Source organism: Neodiprion pinetum, chromosome 2, assembly GCF_021155775.2.
Source record: "Neodiprion pinetum isolate iyNeoPine1 chromosome 2, iyNeoPine1.2, whole genome shotgun sequence".
Classification (NCBI taxonomy): domain Eukaryota; kingdom Metazoa; phylum Arthropoda; class Insecta; order Hymenoptera; family Diprionidae; genus Neodiprion; species Neodiprion pinetum.
This window is the reverse complement of record NC_060233.1, coordinates 17,563,081-17,585,483: the sequence shown is the minus strand read 5'-3', so window position 1 is coordinate 17,585,483 and position 22,403 is coordinate 17,563,081. Positions and strand designations below refer to the sequence as shown.

The 22,403-nt window shown below is 39.6% G+C and overlaps 2 protein-coding genes across 6 annotated transcripts in view; one reads left to right on the top strand and one right to left on the bottom strand.

Moving 5' to 3' along the window:
• The window catches only part of LOC124212453 (zwei Ig domain protein zig-8), a 508,955-nt gene that overhangs the window by 317,093 nt on the left and 169,459 nt on the right, over positions 1–22,403 (bottom strand). The gene's annotated exons all lie outside the window — the stretch shown is intronic.
• Positions 6,646–7,560, top strand: LOC124211444 (uncharacterized). The gene has a single exon (XM_046610504.1). It carries the CDS (start codon positions 6,646–6,648, stop codon positions 7,558–7,560), a length of 915 nt encoding a protein of 304 aa, XP_046466460.1.

Genomic DNA, 22,403 nt, shown 5'->3' with positions numbered 1-22,403 from the left:
TTGCCTTTATGTCCCGGAGTGAGTTGATTGAAATTGAGTGATTCTGGAGGAAGAAACGGAGTAAGAAGAGGGTTGACCTCAGAACAGACATGAAGAATCCGATTGGATACAAACTGGCACCGAGGAATGGAATTGAAGACAATCAAAACAGCGATAGGCACTGACGAGCGACACATAATTTATCAATATTATTACTAACATTCTGAGATGAATTTTGAACTCAATTCAATTAAATAGAAAAAAAAATTACTGAATATTGATTTTTTTTTCTTTCGACCCAATTTGGATGGTCCAAATCAACGCCAAAGTCAACTAAGTCAAAGCTTCTCATCTCTACAATAAATAACTCATTCTGTGCATACTTCATACTTGCTTCTTAGAAGATCATGAAACTGAATTCACTCAATCGCACGTATCTCAGAACTATGTTTTCAGATATTCAAAAAATTCCTTGCGCATTAGGTTTCACCCAATCATTTTGTCCTTTGGCAGATATATTCTTAGACATTTGAAGTAGCAATACAAGGGGGGTTCTGGATAGAAACACCTTCTTTACCGACCAAGCCGACCAGTCCGCCTGTTACGTCACCGGCTGATGTGCCCACGGCGGCCATTTTGAAAATAGCGGTCATTTCGACGGCAGCCATTTTTTTTGATGGCGGCCATTTTTCGATGGCGGCAATTTTGATTTTGTGATGACGGCCATTTTTTGACGGTAGCCATTTTTGATGGCAGCCATGATTTTTTCGATGGCGGCAATTTTGATTTTGTGATGACGGCCATTTTTTGACGGCGACCATTTTTTGATGGCGGCCATGTTTTTTTTCGATGGCGGCAATTTTGATTTTGTGATGACGGCCATTTTTTGACGGAGGCCATTTTTTGATGGCGGCCATTTTTCGATGGCGGCAATTTTGATTTTGTGATGACGGCCATTTTTTGACGGCGGCCATTTTTTGATGGCGGCCATTTTTCGATGGCGGCAATTTTGATTTTGTGATGGCGGTCATTTTGACGGCGGCCATTTTTTGATGGCGGTCATGATTTTGTGATGGCGGCAAATTTGATTTTTTGATGGCAGCCATTTTTGACGACGGTCATTTTTGATGGCGGCAATTTTGATTTTGTGATGGCGGCCATTTTGACGGCGACCATTTTTGATGGCGGTCATGATTTTGTGATGGCGGCCATTTTGACGGCGGCCTTTTTTTTGATATATAGCCAATATATAGCCAAAGGGCAAACTGCCCCAGGCGAAAAATAATATTTTCCACGTACTTCGAATACATTCTTTTACGTTAATCGACCGGATGGTGACATCGCGATTAGATAGACAGGGAATGCCGATGACGATCCGTAAACTTTCACGCTAATAGCTTACCCCCAAGCCAATAGTTTGCCCCAGGCGAAAAATAATATTTTCCACGTACTTCGAATACATTCTTTTACGTTAATCGACCGGATGGTGACATCGCGATTAGATAGACAGGGAATGCCGATGACGATCCGTAAACTTTCACGCTAATAGTTTACCCCCAGAGCGAAAATTTCACATTTGAAAAAATATTAATAGAATTTATTGTATCGGAATCGTCCGACGGTGAGCGGCACGCGGTCAAAGGATTTCGGTGCGACGTTGAATTTGAGACAAACAATACTCGGAATCGTTCGACGAGTTTCGACTTGACGGCGAGCGGCCTGCGGACAACAGATTGCGGTGCGACGTTGAATTCTGGAAGGTTCTGAAATAAACTCTTAACTAGCGGGACAGAGGTTCTGAATAAACGGTTGTTATTGACGATGCAAAATATTTTATTGAAAAAAAAACAACTCAAGATTACAGTTTTACATGAAATTCGTAATGCTAATGTATGAGTGTTCTTACTCAACGGTATCGCATCCATGCTTTAGACAATGAGAATGAATAACTGTTCGAGGAGATACCGATTGTCTTTTGTGTTTGAGTAAAAAATTTCGCAGTAACAATACGTTTTGGGCTGCACAGTTTGGACGTAATATAGCGTGATGCGTACAGTTTGAATTCGTGTCCGACATTTCATTCAACTTCTGCAACGACGGACAACTCAAATCCATCATTTCAACGACTTCAACTTTTTCACCCAGAAGTTTCTGCAGCCAACTTTTCTTCTCCAAACCTTTTACGTAAACTGTTGAAGCCTTACGCAGCAGCGTACATTCGATGGTGAAGTCGAGCTTCTCGAAAGGTAAATCACCACCTTCCCAGGATAGTCCATGATAATTCCGCGACAGCCACAAATTGTCGCTTTTGAACGGAGCACGTAAACAATTCCAATCGTACGGAGGTTCGAAGAGAAAAATTGACGGGTTGGCCTCTTCGTCGAGTGACACAACTGCCAACTCTTTTGGTGTAAAACCGGAACCCTGTCTACTGAATCCTTGTACGTCGACTATGAACTCCATCGTGAAAAAAAATACTGAATCGATTGTCACAACGTTCAAGGTTTTTATACCAATTTTCTCACCCCACCACTCAGCGGGTTATATTCAATTATACGATCATGTAAAATCAAGCAGTAGGCAGATGTACCGGTAGGAAAGTTATTCTTCGCCTCAAATTCGATACGAATATCTACCGGTCCAGATTTCAGAGCCTCGTTTTGTTTCGAACAGTCGATGAAAATCAAAGGTTCGTACTGTAGAAATTCGCTCTTCGTCAACAGAGGCTCGGGTTCTTTGCCGTAATAGGTGGCTTGAAAGTTTGCGTACATCTCGTACAGTAATGCAAAGCGATTGTGACTCATGTCCAAGTTCAGGTTACCGTACGGATAATACTCGGAATTCAAGAAGAGCTTGACGTCAGTAATGTTACAGTGATCAAGATGATTGGCATTTTTGCCGGCTTTGTTTTTTCGATTCGTTTGAAAACCGAGCATGACAAATCGCGGTTTTTCCAAATGGGTGGACGTTTTCACAGTCCAAACGTGTTTCGTGGTTGCCGGTAGCAAAGGATATTCGTACAACTCCCAACTGCGGAAGCTCATGGAGACTGGTGTATCTTTCTCAATGAAATTCAACAGTGCGATTTTTCGTTGATCCGAGAGCTTCACGTAGGGTACTAACCATTCCACCTGATCGATCACGATTCTAAAGTCTTCGTCTTGATTTTGAACGATGGCATTCAAATCACTTTTTGATCTTGTAAGAATCAGCTCGTGTTTCGCGTTAACGACGATCTTGCGATAGTCTTCAGCGAAGCCCAATATCATGCTCAAGGGAATAACTACGTCAAAGTTACCATCGGCATTAGTTAATTTTTTCGTTTCCTGAACATCGAGCCATCCAGCATTTTCCATAAGCCAACTTTGACCAGGGTTGAGCGAAGCGAAACCTTTCAGCAGGCTGGTCAGACCAACGTTTTTACATTTATCAATCTCTACGGCGTTGAGTTCGTACCGTACATCTTCGAACAAATGGCAGATGGCGTTATTGACCAAAGTTGTGATCGCTGCTGCGGTGCCGTCCGATTTGAGCAATTTTCCAGAGATATGCAGCGAACTCTTGCTCGGTAATACGCATAAATCCTGATGCTGAACGGTGATTCGAATCTCATCGCTGTTGTTGAAAGTTGACGATGCGTACGGTTTGTGTGCGTGTATTTCTTGGTGTGCGATTGATTCGTCAAAGACGACAGGTGTTTGAATGCTCAATATTTCCTCCTCCATGGTACGGAGCATACAACGAAACAGCAGAATCGCAGTTTTATTTGTCGGAAATTCCTTTTCCAAAAGGTGTCAGCTTTAGACCCAGAGCTATCAGGAACTCCACGTTTCGACGTGTTAGCGGTTCGGGAATCGATCGATGACTGACTTGATCGGGACATGCTGACTTACTGATATAACTCTTTTTGGTCAATCTGTTATATACAATACCCATCTTTTATTGCGATTTGATGTGCAGTCTCACAGTTATAACTTCTCCGCGAAAATTAACCAGATCTCCGTCTTGATCGACTAACCGAAGCTGCACGTGATCTATGGTCTTGACGGTGATCGGAAGGTAAATGACGTGCGACGGTACTTCCACGATCTTATATCCCGGTGGAACGATAGGGAAAAATTCGTGAATAGTATGCACTTTATGTCCATTGACGTAGGCACCCGTTGTAATGCTGCATTCGACTTGCAACGCGTTGACCTTGAGAATAGTTACAGGCATATCCGAATGGTGAGTTTGATTAGCTGCCAATACGCGCGGTGTAAATCCGAGAAGCTGACCAATAGAATCCTCAGGCTCCAAATCTACGATATGGTTACATTTGATTTCGCTGCGTAACGTATTATTGTTAGGCTTTATACTGATTTCAATGTCGGTATTTTTTAACGCGTCTTGAACATACTTTTCAATATCCTCAATTTCGTAGCTGCCAGTGGATATAGTGACGACCTTGTCGGCTACGTAAATTTTATTGCGACCGACATCGACGTTGGGAATGGAATTGAAGGTTAACAGTTCAACGAGACCGAGAACATAATTTTTGTTCAGAGCAAGTTCGATCGGAGGAAAATATTGCGCTTCGAGAATCGACGACGTTCCTGATATCGTTAATGTAAACGAATCATCCATGACTGCGAGTGCTCGACTGACGTTATTAAATTACGTGTCATGTTTATATAGCTTATCGCTTAGAAATTTCAGACACAAGTGTCCGCAATCGAATGTACCGTAATCTTGATACCTTTCGTCGTTGTACTTAACGCTACCAACACCGAGATATTTCACGAGGTCTAACGGCGGTTGAAGATGACCGAAACTGTCGAAGTAAACTACATCGCTGCCGCGTTTCTTATACGCAACCCAGTGTGTCCCAGGACCATCTTTATCGTCGAGATTGACTACAGCTGTTTCGTTTTTACGCGGCCCGGTTTTGGGCATTTCGTTGCGCATAAAGACACCTCGGAAGTATGGAATTTTCATGATTTTTGCATACTTCAGCAAATCCCAATTGGTCAACGCTCGGCGTGGTAGCTTGACATTTAGTTTTTTGAAAGATGAAGACTAAGACCCTTTTTGTAAGGTTTGAGATGGAGACCTTTACCTAAGGCGATCGCTTCCATCGTTTTGTTATGCCGTTTGCTTTCCTCCAATTCTCGTTTAGCCGCGCTCGCATCGTTTACAGCCTTTGCTATACCCGCAGCACCTCCCGCTAACGCACCCGTAGCGCTGAGACTGGCAAAAATAGGTATGAGAAAAGGTAGAAATCCGCCAACTTTTGAGGATACCGGTAGAACGCGCGGTGATCGAACTTTATGTTTACCACCTTCTTTTTTCACAGCTTCTCGAGCACCTTTGAGTGCGGACTTGATGCTCGTTTTCGCGTCATAGCTTGGAATCATAGACTGTTTTGCCGCTCGTATGATTTTGTTCAAGAAAACGTTCTTAGGTTTTCGACACCCCATGCCTAACTTTGTTTGCACCTTCATCGTGTTAGCTACAGCCCAAGCGGCTGCCTTCTCACCCAAATTTGCGTCCGTTGCGAGAACCCGTTTCCAAGCTTTTTCAGCTAATATTTTATCCGCAACGCTTCTAGCTTCAAGGTTCTCACGATTTTTCGAATACGCTATATCGTGTTCCTTACACGCTGCATCGAGAGGATTGATACCGGAATCGCCTCTCGCGAGTCTTTTCGACAACTTGGTGCCAGGACCGCAGTACTGGTAACCGGGAACATGCAACTCGATCGGAAGTTTGTTGATAATGCTATTTACCAAACCTTTCCCACTTGATCGCTTTTTTGACGATCGCTTACGATCACGTGTGTGCACAATCATGTCCGCTCCGCGACTGAGAGAAAGTTGTTATAAACGATGCATTTATGGAAAAATCCAGTCAGTCACGTTTGAGATGAGGTTCGAGACACAATCGGCCAAGCTGCCCGTGATGAATTTTGACAAATTTACACAGCAGAGTACAAAACGGAAAAAACGTAATGGCGAATTGTTGCCGAGTAGTGTACGTGCGGTATTCTGCGGACCATCCAACTGTGGCAAAACCAACGCATTATTTGCGCTTATAACGCATCCGAACGGCTTGAGGTTCGAAAACCTGTACGTTTACTCAAAATCTCTCAATCAGCCGAAATACAAGTTTCTGAGTCAAGTGCTCGAAAATGTCGACGGTGTTGAGTATTACCCCTTCAACGAGCATGAGCACGTCATTGCACCGAACGAGACGCGACCTAACTCGATCATGATATTCGATGACGTAGCGTGCGAGAAGCAGGATAACATACGCGCGTACTTTTGTATGGGTAGACATCACGACGTAGACTGTTTCTATCTTTGTCAGACGTACGCTCGAATCCCTAAGCATCTCGTGCGCGACAACACCAACTTGCTGGTCTTATTCAAACAAGACGAGATGAATCTGAGACATGTGTACAACGATCATGTAAACACCGATATGTCGTACGTAGAGTTTAAAGACTTGTGTGCGGCGTGCTGGAACGGTGACAAATATGGTTTCGTAGTGATCGACAAGGATAGAGAGCTCGGTAATGGTCGGTATAGGAGAGGTTTTGACAATTTCATAAACATGACAAAAGAATAAAATACACGATCTTCGAAGACGACGGAACAGTAGCTTTCCAGAACTAGGTGTGTCAACATGCAGGAAATTCGTAAGGAAAAAGAAGTCTTGCATCGTATCGCTCAAGCGAGTAATGCGATTCGCCGTAAGCACAGAATCCTCAAGACGGGAAAAGAGTCGCTGCAGGAAACAATGAAGGATGTCTTCAAACCTGTGGTAACCCCGCTGCAGGCATTAGTCAATGTTTCTCGAGGTATGAAACTTGTCAAGGAAGAGGTGAAGGAAGAACTCAAAACTGAAACGAAGGATGAGCCGAAGAACGAAATGGAAGATTCTTTTGCAACTGCGGAGGAAGAGGATCAAACCGTCACGGAATCGTCGGTGAGATCAGAGGATGAATATCTTGAGATGCTCAACGATAAACAAAGACAGCAGGAGTTGGATACCGTGTACGGGGTACGGAGTCTTTCTACTGCCGGGCTGATGGTTGGTGATTCGCCGATAAGCTTCGAGCGCGATTCCGTTCGCATAGGCAACACGCTCTATCCGAAAACTCAAGGACTGCTGGAGTTGCTGTTTAAAAAGACGCCCAACAGCGCTCACGTTAGCCTCAACGACAGGGAGAATTATAGAAATATCCTTCTCGCAACAAATGCTCACAGAAAGTACTATAGCGCCACCGAGCCTATCCGAAACGCTCAGAGCGTCAAATTCAAACATTTAATTGCTGAGCTGCTGAATATTTCTACGTCAGGCAAAGACGTATCACCATCGTCACAGATGTCGAAGCGTACGGGCAAAGGTGTTCTGCTACCTCAGGCTTGGGTTACTCGACAAGGTGTTAAAACAGATTATATTTTCTGGGACGACGCTAACGAGCTGGTGGAACGTCTTCGTTTACTCCTGGCATCTCAAGCAGCTGGGAATACAAGTCACAACAATGAAATTATGTCGATTCTGGAAGAATTGCGGGAAGCCGGAATCATTTATTAGCCAATTCTCGTCGACTCTGCAATCATTTACGAGATGAGCATCGACGTGTTTGGACGTCAGCTGAATAAAAACACAGCTGCGAGCACTCGCGGTCCTCCGGGTGTCGGGTTTCAAATAACAGCGGATGGGCATTACGATATACGGAACAGGAGACTGTGCAACGTCGCAGAACCCACAGCACCGAACAGTGCTGTAACTTTAAAAATCTTGAGACGAAAATTCAACGTGCTGCAAAAACAAATCGACAACCTCGATCAAATGACCAAAACTTTGGAGATCGCCACGGAGAAAGCCTTGGATGCCTTCTACACAGACCTTAAAACAGACAGAGACTTGTCGACTCGAAACGCGGAAATCATTTCCAAATTGGACACCAGACTAATAGCGTTGGAATATGAACGAGAAAAAGCAAGCACTGGTGACGGAACTGCATAAACCTGCACGCCGGAATTACCCACGTCGACGTGTAGACGTGCGCGGCATCGACGAGACCTGGCAGGCGGATCTTGTTGATATGACGTCGTACGCTGGACAAAACAAAGGTTACAAGTACATGCTCACAGTCATTGATATCTTTTCAAAGTATGCGTGGACTGTACCGATAAAGAGCAAGTCTGGAGATGATGTTACGAAGGCAATGGAATCTGTGCTTGTCGGAGGACGGGTGCCGAAAAATTTACACGTCGACAGAGGAACGGAATTTTACAACTCGAAATTCGAATCGCTTATGATACGCTACGGAATCAAACTTTACTCCACGTACAGTAATTTGAAGGCTTCGATCTGTGAACGTTTCAATCGCACGCTGAAAAGTAAAATGTGGACACGGTTCAGCATGCAAGGAAGCTTCAAGTGGCTCGATATCTTATCTGATTTGGTTTCGGCTTACAACAACACCAAACACCGAACCATAAGAATGAAACCGTCGGATGTCACCGTTGCAAACGAGAGGTTGTTATTACGTCAGGCGTACGGAGGGCTTCGAGCGATACCTACCATATCGGCAAAATTCAAATCTGGCGACAAAGTTCGAATCAGCAAATTCAAAAATGTCTTCGAGAAAAGTTACACTCCCAATTGGACGACTGAAATATTCACGATAAGTCGAGTGGAAAATACTCATCCTGTGACGTACAAGCTCAAAGACTACCGAGATCAACCCATCGCTGGTGGTTTCTACGAACAAGAGCTCCTCAAGGTTAAGCATCCGGATATCTATCTGGTGGAGAAGGTGCTCAAGAAGCGTGGAAGAAAAATATACGTTAAATGGTTAGGTTTTGACAATACACACAACAGTTGGATAAACGAATCGGACATGTAACTTTTGAATAAATAAATTTTTTTTTGTAAAAAAGGTATGTGTCTCTTTATTTCATACCCGACACATGACAAGTATACATCTTTGTTTTTTAGACAATCAACAGACATATGCATCGTTGTACAAATTTTTTTTTTTATACTTCGGAGCGTTCTTATTAACCATCCTGCATAATAATATTTTATACATCATGGTACAGTTGAAAAAATTAAGCTCTACATAATAATACATCATGGTACAGTTATAAATTAAGTCTTACACAGATTACGGTAATATATAAAGCTACGGTGCAGGCTTGTAACCCCACGGAAGCGTATCGGTCGTGTTTTGAAACACGATCCGCTTGTCGTCATTCCAGCTCAGTGCTACTTTCTGCTGTTCTACGGTATATACCTCATGCTTTCGACTCATGATCAAATGCTGATTTGAGGATAGATTTTCACGTTTCAACGCACAGTCCAAATAATCGTTGAAGGTTATTTTTCTTAACGCTGATCCTCTAACACCTTTGGCACGTTTGTTGTCTTTTTCATCTCCCAAGACTCGGAATGCGTACAATTTAGCTCGTAACCCTACAAATTCCGACATGATTTTCCCGTTATTCTCGTCTTTCATCAAGCCGAGAACTTTTTTGTTTGCTCGAGGTATTCTGTAAACGTTGTCAAGAGGATAATCCGACGTGTCGAATTTGTGCAAGTCCTCCTTCATGTGTTCGTATATGTCGGGGACGGTAAAATTGTAAATCAAACTGTCGGTATCCGTGTACATTAATTTTGCTCGGTTGCCAAATTTCTGCTTGATGTAATTGTAATGAAAATCATAGATGTATGTTTTAGATAGATCCAGAATGGAAAAACCTGCATACAATGGTTTATTCAATTTGACTTTCGTCTTATTCATTTCGACGATAACCATCTCTTTGTCGAAAACGGTGCAGCTGTGAAAATTAGGCTTGGCTATGGTAGCTCTCGCACCGTACCGTCCATCCCATTCGGTGATCAATCGAACATCTCTGTACTTTCGCACGTTTTCCATAGTTTTACCAAAAACTGCGTTGTTCATTAGCTTGTAAAAATTTTTCTCAAATTCGTTGTCGGATTTTTTTCGTAAATCGGTATTCAAATCTATATATTTTTTGAGCCACGGGGTTTGCCTGAATTTGAGAACTCTGTGAATTTGAAGTAATTTTAAGCCCAATTGTAAGCATTGTTTCAAAACGCTGTAGTGAACAACGTAGTTTTTCTTGGAAAATAGCGTGGGCGTCAATTTTGACTGTTTATTGGTCGAAATCGGAGGTACATAGTGCTCCGGACACAATGGTAAATCCTTATGAGTTTCATGCAGTTCCGCAGGATAATCCAAATCTACCTCCAGCACGTAACCAAACTCTGCATCGTCCGAGATGGTAAGAACGTCGCATTGTCTGAAGTCTGATACCCATTCGAAGGAACTGTATGGCAGAGCAAAGCTCATAGCAGCACCGTACAAATTATTAACGTCAGAGTACATGAGATAAGATTCTTCGATCTCAGGATCGAATTCCTCTCCCATGTACCTGTTGTTGGCCTTTGCATATCTGTTCGAACACTGTGATACACCACCACGAATACCTTTTTCGATAAACATAACCATGTCTATGTCGGTGAGAAGCTCGAGTTCGATGCCTGTACATTTTAACATTGCATCAAACGACAGACCGGGCGCTGTGTAGTAATGTAACGGGTCCAGTTTGTACGTCGTCCAACAATTCTGTCGAAAATTTTGAAAAACGTCAGCCAGTAAAAACACGTCCGTCTGTAAATACAAGTCCGAATACTCTCCCAAAGTTTGGACGTTAAAAGTTTGCCATACGTCGCACGCGTGTGCGTAATCGTCGTCTGATATATTCCGATCGTTTAATTTTGAATAAAACTGTTCTTTGGCTGGTAAATGTTTCTCCTCGAGCTTCTCCCAACTGTCTATGTATTCGTACGGGAAGACACCTTTCCTAGTCAATAACCGAAATTTGTTCAAGCTACTGCAGAATTTACGTGTTATTGTTTTTCGGCAATCGTCCAGATACGATGATAATTTATCGAGACTGCTAGGCATGAAACGGTATGAATCTATGAAACGGAACGTTACATCCGTTCCCTTAACGAATTTAGTGAAGGAAATGTACTTTTCTTTGTTGACAGGTAATAGTTGAACAGTACCTTCGAATGACTTACCCAGAGCTTTGATCAGAAAATGCGCATCGTAACCCGAAAGATTGTGGAATATCACTGGGATGGTGTGCGAATTTTGGTAATTTAGATTACAGCTGCGGTGAGCAGCACCACGGTACTTTCCCGTGAAATGACAGTGATCCCGATGTTTCACGTCTGTGTGCGTAAACGGTTTTTCACAAATATGACAGACCGCCGACAAATCAAATTCGTTGATCTGATTGAAATTTAGTGGTTCCATCGGTACAACAGTCTTGTAATATCCCTCTAACGAAAGTGCCAATTCCTTTAACTCGTTTACAAACCATTGGATGCAAGTTTCTCCGCGATTAATTTTGAATTCTGAAAGCGAATCGTCAAACGCACAATGCAAATAGTAAGCTATACTATACGGAAGATGCTTCTGATAAATTGTTCTATTTTCCCCAAAACTTTCATGTGTGGGCTGCAGTAAACATTCTAGATCTGCGTAAACGCAGAACGGAACGGTTTCTTTGTGCTTGAAATTTTTAAATTTGAGAATCTTGTCCTCTTCTGTTGGCAAGATAACTTTGGTTTTATTCAAATTCATGCAATCTACATTGTGCTTGATCAAACACCTTTCAGATTGGAAGTGTGATAGACACCTATCGCACAACCATGTACGACATTTATGTTTAGAAATTTGGGAACTTGTCAACCGCGATAAATTCCGAATCCATGCAAAATGATGTGTTACATTCTTTTCAATATTTTCCATACTATCATCGTCATCGTCGTCGTTTTCAGACTCTATTACTAAAAGATGGATTGTAGGCTTATCAGACTTGTTTCGACTCAAATAAATGGGTACAATTTCACTACGCTTTTGTTTTTCCGCACTATCTATACCGTAAACGTTAATTGAGAGTTTGTTAAGTTTCTCAAATTTTGGAATCTGGTCTAAAGACATTGGAAAATGCAAACCTCCGTATTGTAGCACTGAGCTGAAATGCGGATACGAAGTGATTTCGCTGGGATTGTTGTTGGCTGGAAAGAGGGCTGCGGTGACCGACCAGAGAAAGCAATACGCGTCTCCGTTGCGGATGTTGACGACAGCCTTCTTATCTTGAATATCTTTGGGTAGTGGTGTGTATGTGAACACACCGCCTCGCAGTGGCACGTACTTGTTGATATTTACAGTCAAATTGATTATTTCGGTCAGCGACCAACCAGAGTCTCTCTCTTGAAAATCTTCCACCTTGGCCAACACTTTTTGCTTTACGTTCTCTTCGAACCACCCGTGTATGTCAGCTGGCTGGAGGATGATTTGGTTTCTGGTGTTAAAATATTTCATTTCCTCAACATGTTCAGCGTTTTTCGTTACATTGAATTTACAACACAAGACACAGTTTGCCTTTAAACTTCCCACTTTTCGTAGCATTTTCTTCAGTCTTGCAACGACGAGGTGTTTCGCATCTTCCAAAAACCTGTTCAAATCTTTATGCCGCAGATTGATAATGGCTCCCGTTCGAATCCGACTCTCGAAAGCTGTCTCCAAATCTTCCCACCGTACTCGATCGCTTCTTCGTCGGCTTCGTAATCCGTCACCCACTTTTTGAAATTGTTGAAATTTGACTGTCAACGATTTCAGAATTCCAATTGTAGTCAAAATTCTTGTCTTCTCCCCGATCGTTGAGGCGTTGTTGCGTAAGATTTTATTCAAAAGCCTGGTATTTTGGGTTCCGAATCGAATCCATTTTGCAATTTCTGCCGGTGACGATTTTTCAGATAAAATCTTGAACGCCGTTTCCATAATTTGTATTAATTTCAAACACTTTTCGGAATCCATGTTTCTTCTTCTTTCGACCACGCACACACTTGACAAAGATAGAGTTGTGAAGCTTCCTCTAGAATGACCGCTCTACGCTGACCCGGTCTCTTTTATGCTAATTGCGATGTCACCATCCGGTCGTTTAACGTAAAAGAATGTATTCGAAGTACGTGGAAAATATTATTTTTTTCGTCTGAGGCAAACTATTAGCGCGAAATCTAATTGCGATGGCGCCATCCGGTCGATTAACGTAAAAGAATGTATTCGAAGTACGTGGAAAATATTGTTTTTTGTGTCTATCTAATCGCGATGTTACCATCCGGTCCATTAACGTAAAAGAATGTATTCGAAGTACGTACTATTAGCGTGAAAGCTTACGGATCGTCATCGGCATTCCCTGTCTATCTAATCGCGATGTCACCATCCGGTCCATTAACGTAAAAGAATGTATTCGAAGTACGTGGAAAATATTATTTTTCGCCTGAGGCAAACTATTGGTTATATATCAAAAAAAAGACCGCCGTCAAAATGGCCGCCATCGAAAAAATCATGACCGCCATCAAAAATGACCGCCGTCAAAATTGCCGCCATCGAAAAAAATCATGATCGCCATCAAAAATGGCCGCCGTCAAAATGGCCATCGTCAAAATTGCCTCCATCGAAAAAATCATGACCGCCATCAAAAATGGCCGCCGTCAAAATGGCCCTCGTCAAAATTGCCGCCATCGAAAAAATCATGACCGCCATCAAAAATGGCCGCCGTCAAAATGGCCATCGTCAAAATTGCCCGCCCATCGAAAAAATCAAAATGGCCGCCATCAAAAAAAAAAAATGGCTGCCGTCGATAACAGGCGGACTGGTCGGCTTGGTCGGTAAAGAAGGTGTTTCTATCCAGAACCCCCCTTGTATTGCTACTATTTGATCTTGAAATTATTGCAGGGAATTTCAGTTCCGGTGAATATAATTCATTTCCCAACCTGTATAGTAGTTTTAATGACTTAGAAATCTCTAATCGAAAATTCCGTGCAACAATTTTTAGTCTATGATATTAAATATATCCACAAAAAATGTCAACCTTCTACAATGAAAAAATGCATAACTTTGGAATTACTTGTCCTATTGAGCTGAATTTTGGATCAGATTCTAGTCTTAGGATTGTAAATAAATGGTCCAAGTTTCAATGAAATTTATCCAAAAATACGGGACTTTTTTTTTCACCGAGGTCTCCCTGTAAATTATTTTACCCAATTTATAAAATATAAATACTAGATCTTAATCTTTTTGGTTATGCACTCAATGTCTTCATACCGTTTCAAGTAAAAATCAATGATTATTCTCAAATATCCACAATATTCAGCTCTATTTAGTTTTATACGTTTCATTAGTATACCCAATTTAGTGGGTTCACTACCTCATTAGCTTCCAAAGGTTATAAACACCGTCAGATAATTCATGCACTGTAAGCCAATTTAAAATACATGCCAAATATCTTTCAGTTTTCTTTCTACTCTAAACCAACTTTCGTCGGTAGAGATTGTAGCTCTATCACCTACGTACGACAGCACAGTACCATCAGGCAGTACCATCAATATCTATGAGGATGTCATATATAATATAAATAAGAAAGGTCCCAAGCTAGTGCTCTGGAGAACTCGAGTTGAAATTTTATTTTATAGGCATCTGTTGTCTATCATCCAGAAAACTATTCATCTTGTTTAAAGTTTTCGCTCTAATACCATATCTTTGAAGTTTGTGCAATAGCACATTGTGGTCAATTGTGTAAAAAGCTTTTGGTAGGCCGAAAAAATGAAAGCAGTTGAATTGCTTTTCTCCAGTTTATTATAGATTCTATTTGTTAAATAGCTGAAAGCATCATTTGCCCCTTTACTTTTTATGAAACCATACTGGTTCTTAGCCAAGACCTTAGGGCATTCCAAGATGAAATTGTATATTCTTTTATGTATTATGTTCGAAAATATTTTACCCAAATTATAAATCAATATTGGTCTATAATTACTGATATCATTTTTCGGTCGCGCTTTGTAAATTAGTATCACTTCAGCTCTTTTTGGTGCATTTGGCCATATAGATTTCGCAAAACAGAGATTAAATACATGATTACAGATTATATAATTAATGAATGTGTGCTGTATCCGTATGTTAATGTTAAGAAAAATTCATTATAGGTCATTCGTAGAAACTCATCTACAAGGGTTAATTGAGTTCCAAGACTTGAAAACTGGTCAACGAATATGATTTTAGTATTAAGGGTAAATTTTTACATTAAAGAACAACTTTTCGGTATAAGAAATAATAATTCATAATGCATTATTTAATGGAAAATATGTATGAAGTAAATGAGTTATGTACTTTTTTAACCACAAGGTATTTCTTTAATAATATTTGTCATTAAATAATGCATCAATAGAAAACATGTACAAAGCAAATAAATTATAAATTATCTGAATATCAGCTTCCGATTTTTTCAGATACATGAAAACTTACTGTCTCAAGAATTACGTTTGACGATATCTTACTTCATTCGGAAATAGAATTTGTGAAACTGTCATGGATTTTTTTAATTTTCGCCCATCGTAAAGGGTCCTTCGCAATCGCAGATGAAACTCCAAAAAAAATTCTGAATCCTCTAGGATCGATATTTACGATAAATACAAAAAAAGCAAATACACTTCGCGGGTCTAAACGGTTTCGGTCAAAGCAAATGTCCATTTATACTCACGACGCGTATTTTCTTTATTGACGTACGGTCAAGAACAATACGTATAGATAAAGTGCACCGAACCTTCCCATTAAAATGCAAAACAACATTGTGGTTTTATTGAAGTTGACAATGGCTGAAACTTGTTCGTTTTGATGTTCGGTTTTTAATTTTGATGGTAGCAGGTTAGAAAAATTGGGTGATAGAATTAAACTGGTCCTGCGACAACTATACGTATTCGAGATTTTTCTTCCAAATCTTTTTATATCAGTCTGCTTACTTTAACTACCATCCATGAAAGAACCTCGAGTATGAACAAGGCTGACTGTGAATGCTTCTGGTCATGGCTTTCTGAAATGACGTGCGAGGGACCAGAATAATGAGGATGAAGTTAGTAACGTTACCATAACGATGCATGTTTAAGAGAAATCGTAAATTCGTATCTTTATGACTCTCGGAATTTTGGTAAATTATTATAAACAAAATAAACATTAATTCTGTAAAGACAACTCTTTGAAAGTCATCCTAAATTTGTCCAAAAATAATTTTTTCTCGTAATGTATCGTTACGTTAACGTGACTAACTTCAGCCTCATCCAGGATAACACATAAATATTTACAAATTCTGTAGGTACTGCGATCTCTGAGCAGGCGTGGACATAATGAAACTGTAGCCATGAAGTAAGTCCAATCTCTAAAACTGGAGTTTGTCAAGGGTCGAATCGGTGGCAAGTCGCGTACGTACTTGTAGTTAGGATGCTAAGGAGTCCATCGTCCCCTTCCGTCACCACACCTCTACACTTAATTGCTTCACTGTCCTCGTATCCAGGGACGTCACATCCGTCTCACATGTGATTGTACGCGTATGCATACATCTTGACTCAGAAGCTTGTCCTTCATCAACTTGTAATTCAACAGATGACAGCCTAAGAAATTGAGTGATTAACTTTTCTGGTATCAAGATTCGCGGTAGCGAATCGCCGCCAGGTAACCTTAAAGGCGAGAGCTAGTCGAAAATTATTTATCGGGCCGAAATACTTCCGTACCTTTCCGTGTATAAGCATGGCGATATATTTCAGGAACGCGTAAATATTTTCAAATGAGACTTACGTGGCTGGTACTCCCAACTCATATGACCTCAGTGTTGAAGCCTGATCGAAGTCGATCAATTGGATTCGGAAATATTAGCAGTCAAAGGTGATGAAAAAACATTTTTCTTCTTCTTCCCACGCCGGAGCGTCTTGTGAAGACGATACCGATCGACCGCGACTATCAATCGACTTCAAGTTTCAAACACAGATATATGGCATTGAAATCTCGACCTCTATTGATTTTAGCATGAATCTACATCCATTTTCGGCTTGTATATTATTATAAAGTTGCGAAGTGAGTCGATAAAAACATGGCTGCTGAGTAGAGCAGTTGATAATATAACCGCCCGATGGAGCTGTAAACTGTTTAACCGTAATAGCCGACCCCTGGCGTTGTCACGCAGTCAATCGTAAAAACATTCACTGTAAATCATTTATTTATATGCTTTCAATCTTCAGATAAATTTGTAAATTTGGTGAAAATTGGCTGTGCCGATTATTTTATCAAAGAAGTAAGCGAGTGAAACAGAGCGAGTGTCGTGATAGTGAAAAGGTACGACGACCGTGGTTTCTGGCCGATTCATGTTAATTAGCACTAACATCTGCATTACGGGGCTCTTGTGATTCCACAAACTAAATCTTCTCAAATAGGTGGAAACAAAGAATCGAATCAACATAGATGGGATATTGCGCATCTGATACAATTTCCTAAAACAGCCTAAATAACAATCACAAGCATTTGTCTCACGCGCAAATGGATAGCAAGAAAATACTCAGGAGAGGGTTATTCGATCATTATGAATCTGACGAAACAATGCTGGTGAAAGAATATTCATGATGCCTCAAATCAGATGGTATATTACGTACGGTGATTCTCATTAGATAACATTTATCCATATAGCATGTGAGAAATGAATAGATCAGCTTCAACCTTTTCATGACTATTAAATCTATGACTTGTTCGTTTATTTATTTGTATGCTTTCTTCAATCACCTACAATATGTCGCAATTACGAATACAATAAACTTGGCGAACATGAAGCTTTAAATAAATAACAAATGATGCGATCAAACACAAAATCTGCCTGCTGCCTCGAAACTTACAGTTGACACGATATTTCTTATCTGCTACGTTGCCTTGATTAGCACGAAATACGCTTGAAAAATGAGAGGCAATAAAGTGGAACCTTTTCTTCAATTGCTTATTATTTTGTATGTTTCACAGTCACTTGGCATATTCCTATCCTATTATTAATCCATTCGAACAGAAGGACCTTTCAATTTGGCAAGACGATGTCGCAAAACAAGTAGTCGAGGAAATAAAGCACTAAAAACGGCCCAACTGTCGATTTTTTGAGCAGTAAGACGGATTTTAATGCGGTTTTTTGCATTCGATTCGTAAGAGCGCCTACAAACTTTGTGAACTAAATTGATTAATTAATTTTTTGAAAATGCATTATGGCATTAATAATATGCATTTTGCAAGTGCACTTCCAAGAGACACTAAATAAAAAATTTGCTACTCGGGGGTTTTTGGGGTCGCTGAACACGAATATCGCCACGGCAACCGTCTCCGAGGTACCTGGTGCCCAGGGTGGACAGTATCAACGTCTTCTCCTAGAGTTTTGGCGAAAATTGTGATCGAATTTGTCGAAACTCGTTGCTCGGGGGTTTTTGGGGTCACTGAATACGAATATCGATACGGCAATCGTCTCCGAGGTACGTGGTGCCCAGGGTGAACGTTTCAACGTCTTTTTCTGGAATTACCTTGAGTATTATCATTTTTACCTCAATTAAAGTATATTGTTCTTGATTATTTATTGAAATATTATTATAAGAATTGTGTAGATTGTGGTGACAAGAAGTATAGACTTTGTCTTCTGCAGTTAATTTTTTATTTAGTGTCTCTTGGAAGTGCACTTGCAAAATGCATATTATTAATGCCATAATGCATTTTCAAAAAAATAATTAATCAATTTAGTTCACAAAGTTTGTAGGCGCTCTTACGAAGCGAATGCAAAAAACCGCATTAAAATCCGTCTTACTGCTCAAAAAATCGACAGTCCATTGCTTTATTTCCTCGACTAAAGAGGTGGTCTGCACATGTGCCACAAGTTAACCTTCTACGTATTGCATCGAATGGACCAACTTCTACGAGACGACCAATCGCTAAGTTAACCTATCGATACTTACCACCAATAACTGCTTACCAAGAAGACTGGTATAAATGTCAATATCTGTAATCAAATGGTTTGCTATACAATTCCACATTCAGTAAATCACCTTCCCTCATATGATGTGTACAAGCACAATGATAAGTCGTCATCACTTGTTTGTTTGATCTAAGTACATGTATAATGACACCATGAATGTTTTTTATTTCATATTTTCACAGTCACCTGGACGATCCCTATTGGATTATAAATTCGGTGGAACAGACAAACATGATACTTCAGCATGACAATGTCCCGACACAAAAGACGGTCCAGAGCTGCTCCGAAGTTGCACTCTACGTATGTCTCATTGCCCTGAACCAACTACTACTGGTCTGCCAACCACTAACTTCATCTGCCTATCCAACAGCACCATTGACTCTCCAGCGACATGTCTGATGTAATCCCAAATCTCACTTCAAATGGTATGCACTGAGCAAAATATTATTACTAAATCACCTGTAATCATATGAAATAGACTAAAAACTTAATAACCATTCAATTATAGTATAAATGCAATAGTATAAATGTATAGTGACTAGTTGTGTGTTCCTGGTTTTTTATGTGATTGTTGTTTTGTATATTTTTCTACAGAAACCTAAATTGTTCTTATTGTCAATCCATTGATGAAAATTATACTCATTGTCAGTTTTAATGATAGTCAAAATCAGGATGTGAGCGTGATGGATGCTTTAGAACCAAGGGATCATTCACTTATGAAATCTGTTGAACACCCCGCTGAAAACTTGTGACTTCTTCCGCAAGCTTGTGAACTTTTCTGCGATCAAATCTTTTAAGTTTGTCTGTCCGTTCTGAATATCGAGGAACCAGTGTTGCATTGTACAATAAATCACTCCACTATGCTACATAAGCCAATTAAAAGTGGTAGCTTTCACCGCAAGAGTAAACCAAATAAATGAACTGTAAAATGCTTCAAATGATAAGAAATCTCATAGAATCTTTTGAATCATTTGAAGTCTAGAAACTTTTGTTGAATCAATTAGAATCTACCGATATCTTCCATATTTGAAATGAAATCTTTTAGAATGTTTTAAATCATTTTTAAACTTGTAAAATCGCTTGAAATCTTGGTAATGTTTGAAACCGTTTGAAACCTATGAATCATGATGAATCATTAGACTACTTGTTTCACATAAGATCTGTTGAAGTTTTTAAAATCTCTTAAAATTTCCTGATATTATTTGTAAATTAGTGAAATCTTCTGAAATACGTATGTTAAAATATTGAAAGATTAATTTGAAAATGCTGAAGTAATTTGGAGTGTTATAAAATATTTTAAGATCTGTGAAATCAGTTGAATTACCTGATATCTTGTAAAATCTGGTCAAATCGGTTGATACCTTGTGAAATATGCTATCTATCAGATTAATAAAATAACGTACGGTACAATTGATATGTCCTTGTTCAATCACTTTGAACCGTGCGACCTGACCTGTATCTTTGTAAAACAACCTATACTGCAGATTCAACCACCAACTGCATATGCAACATTAAATGTGATTCCTTGTCATTGTAATGTGTTGACCAATTATGATTATTCGAATCAATCTGTTGTGTATCCTAATGGTTTCAATACAATTTCGAATGAGTTACAACTATACGACACATGTGTGATTAATTACTAGTAAACTATTTTTACATATATTTATCACTCACAAACAATGCTGTACAGAAATCCCATGTTAATTTGAATCCAGTTTTAGGTCATATACTACCTACTCAATATGAGAAATGATCATCATTCAGGGTACAACTTGAAAATAGCTATTTCAGACAGATAATACTAAAAACTCTGAGGTTGAATACGATTATATTTGTTCCAGGAAAATGTAATAGAAACGATGTGAAAAACTTGAAAGGCAGTAAAATCACCCAAAATATCAACTGGAATTATCGCCCAACTGTACGTATGGATCAACATATAAAACAAGGAGACAGTTACCTGATCATAATCCTCAGGAAGACAAAACAATAATACGAATGGAGATGAAGTAACTATTTCAAACTACACATAAAACAACAATGTAAACTACAAAGTCTGTTAGCAAAATACGAATAAATGAACGCATAACAGATAGATCTCAATTTCATTTACGGTAGCATTCATTCAGCTCAGAAAGAAGAAAAATTATCGTGTAATGAAAAATATTTATAAATCCCCGAAAAATTTTTATTACTCGAGCAAAAGTTCTGTTTCTTGTTATTCCAATGCTCAAAATGTTTTTAATTGCCGAAACAAAAAGAGTAACAACCTCCGTTTTGTCGGTTTCATGTATATATAATATAGGTGTATGTACAAAAACAATCTCTCGTGTATGCAAAGACGATGTATATCTCGAACCTAAACTGTTGATGTTAATATTGCGCTCTTATGTATCCAGAGTGACAGGTACAAATGAATAACACATTCTTGTTTAGAGCCACAGTTCATCACTCTTGTCGAGTATTTCGTACAAGGAAGACCTAATAAAAGTGTTGGAATATAATCCCGCATTATTAATCCATTACTTACAGGTTATGAGCCCAAGATACGCGCATGGCTATCTGTGTACTATGTAACAACTAAAAGTGATAAGACTATAATACTTACTCATAAATTTTGTGTGGGACCTCAGTGCAGAAGAAAATGGTAAACTTAAAAGGACAAAGGAACATTAACGCTTTTAACGGTTAAAGATACGGTGTATGAAAATTTAGAATACCGCCTTTATCAAATGAATTTGATCTGCTGAACGTTATTGATGATCCAATTCTTAATCCATTGACTGAAGAATGGAAGAAAGCCGAACAGATTGCTAAAATCGTTATTGTAGAACATCTGCACGATATTTTTTTGGTTTTGCAAAAACAGAAAGTACTGCAAATAAAAAGTTCTGCCAAGCTTAGACGTTATTTACGAGCGTAAAAGTCTAGCCACACAATTGGCCCTAAGAAAGAAATTGCTAGGTCTGAAACTGTAAAGTAAAACTTCCTTGATAAAGCATTTTCCAAAATTCGATGATTTAGTTACGGAATTATTAGCAACTGGTGCAATATCGGACGAAACCGACAAAGTGGCTCATTTATTACTGACGCTTCCTACATTTTACGATGGATGGAAATGGATAATACCTGCAATAGAGACATTATCAGAAGATAATTGAATTCTGGCTTTTGTCAAAACAAGATTCCTCGATCATGAAGTGAAACTAACAAACGAGTGCCGTGATATAAGTGCAACGGTGCTTCAAACCTTAAAAAAACCCAATTTGGAAACTCGAAGACCGTCGAAGAATTATCACCAAGAACAAGATAGTTATCGTCAGGGACACCTGAAAATACCTCGATTCAAATTCCAAAAGTTGTCCCTCACTTAAAATATTGTCACTGTGACAGAAAGGGTCACCCAAAGAAAAAAATTTTTCGTCATAAAAAGAAACTTCATAACCAAAATACTGAGAGAAGAAGAACTGTGCAAACCGTTGACATGACTCAACCAACAAC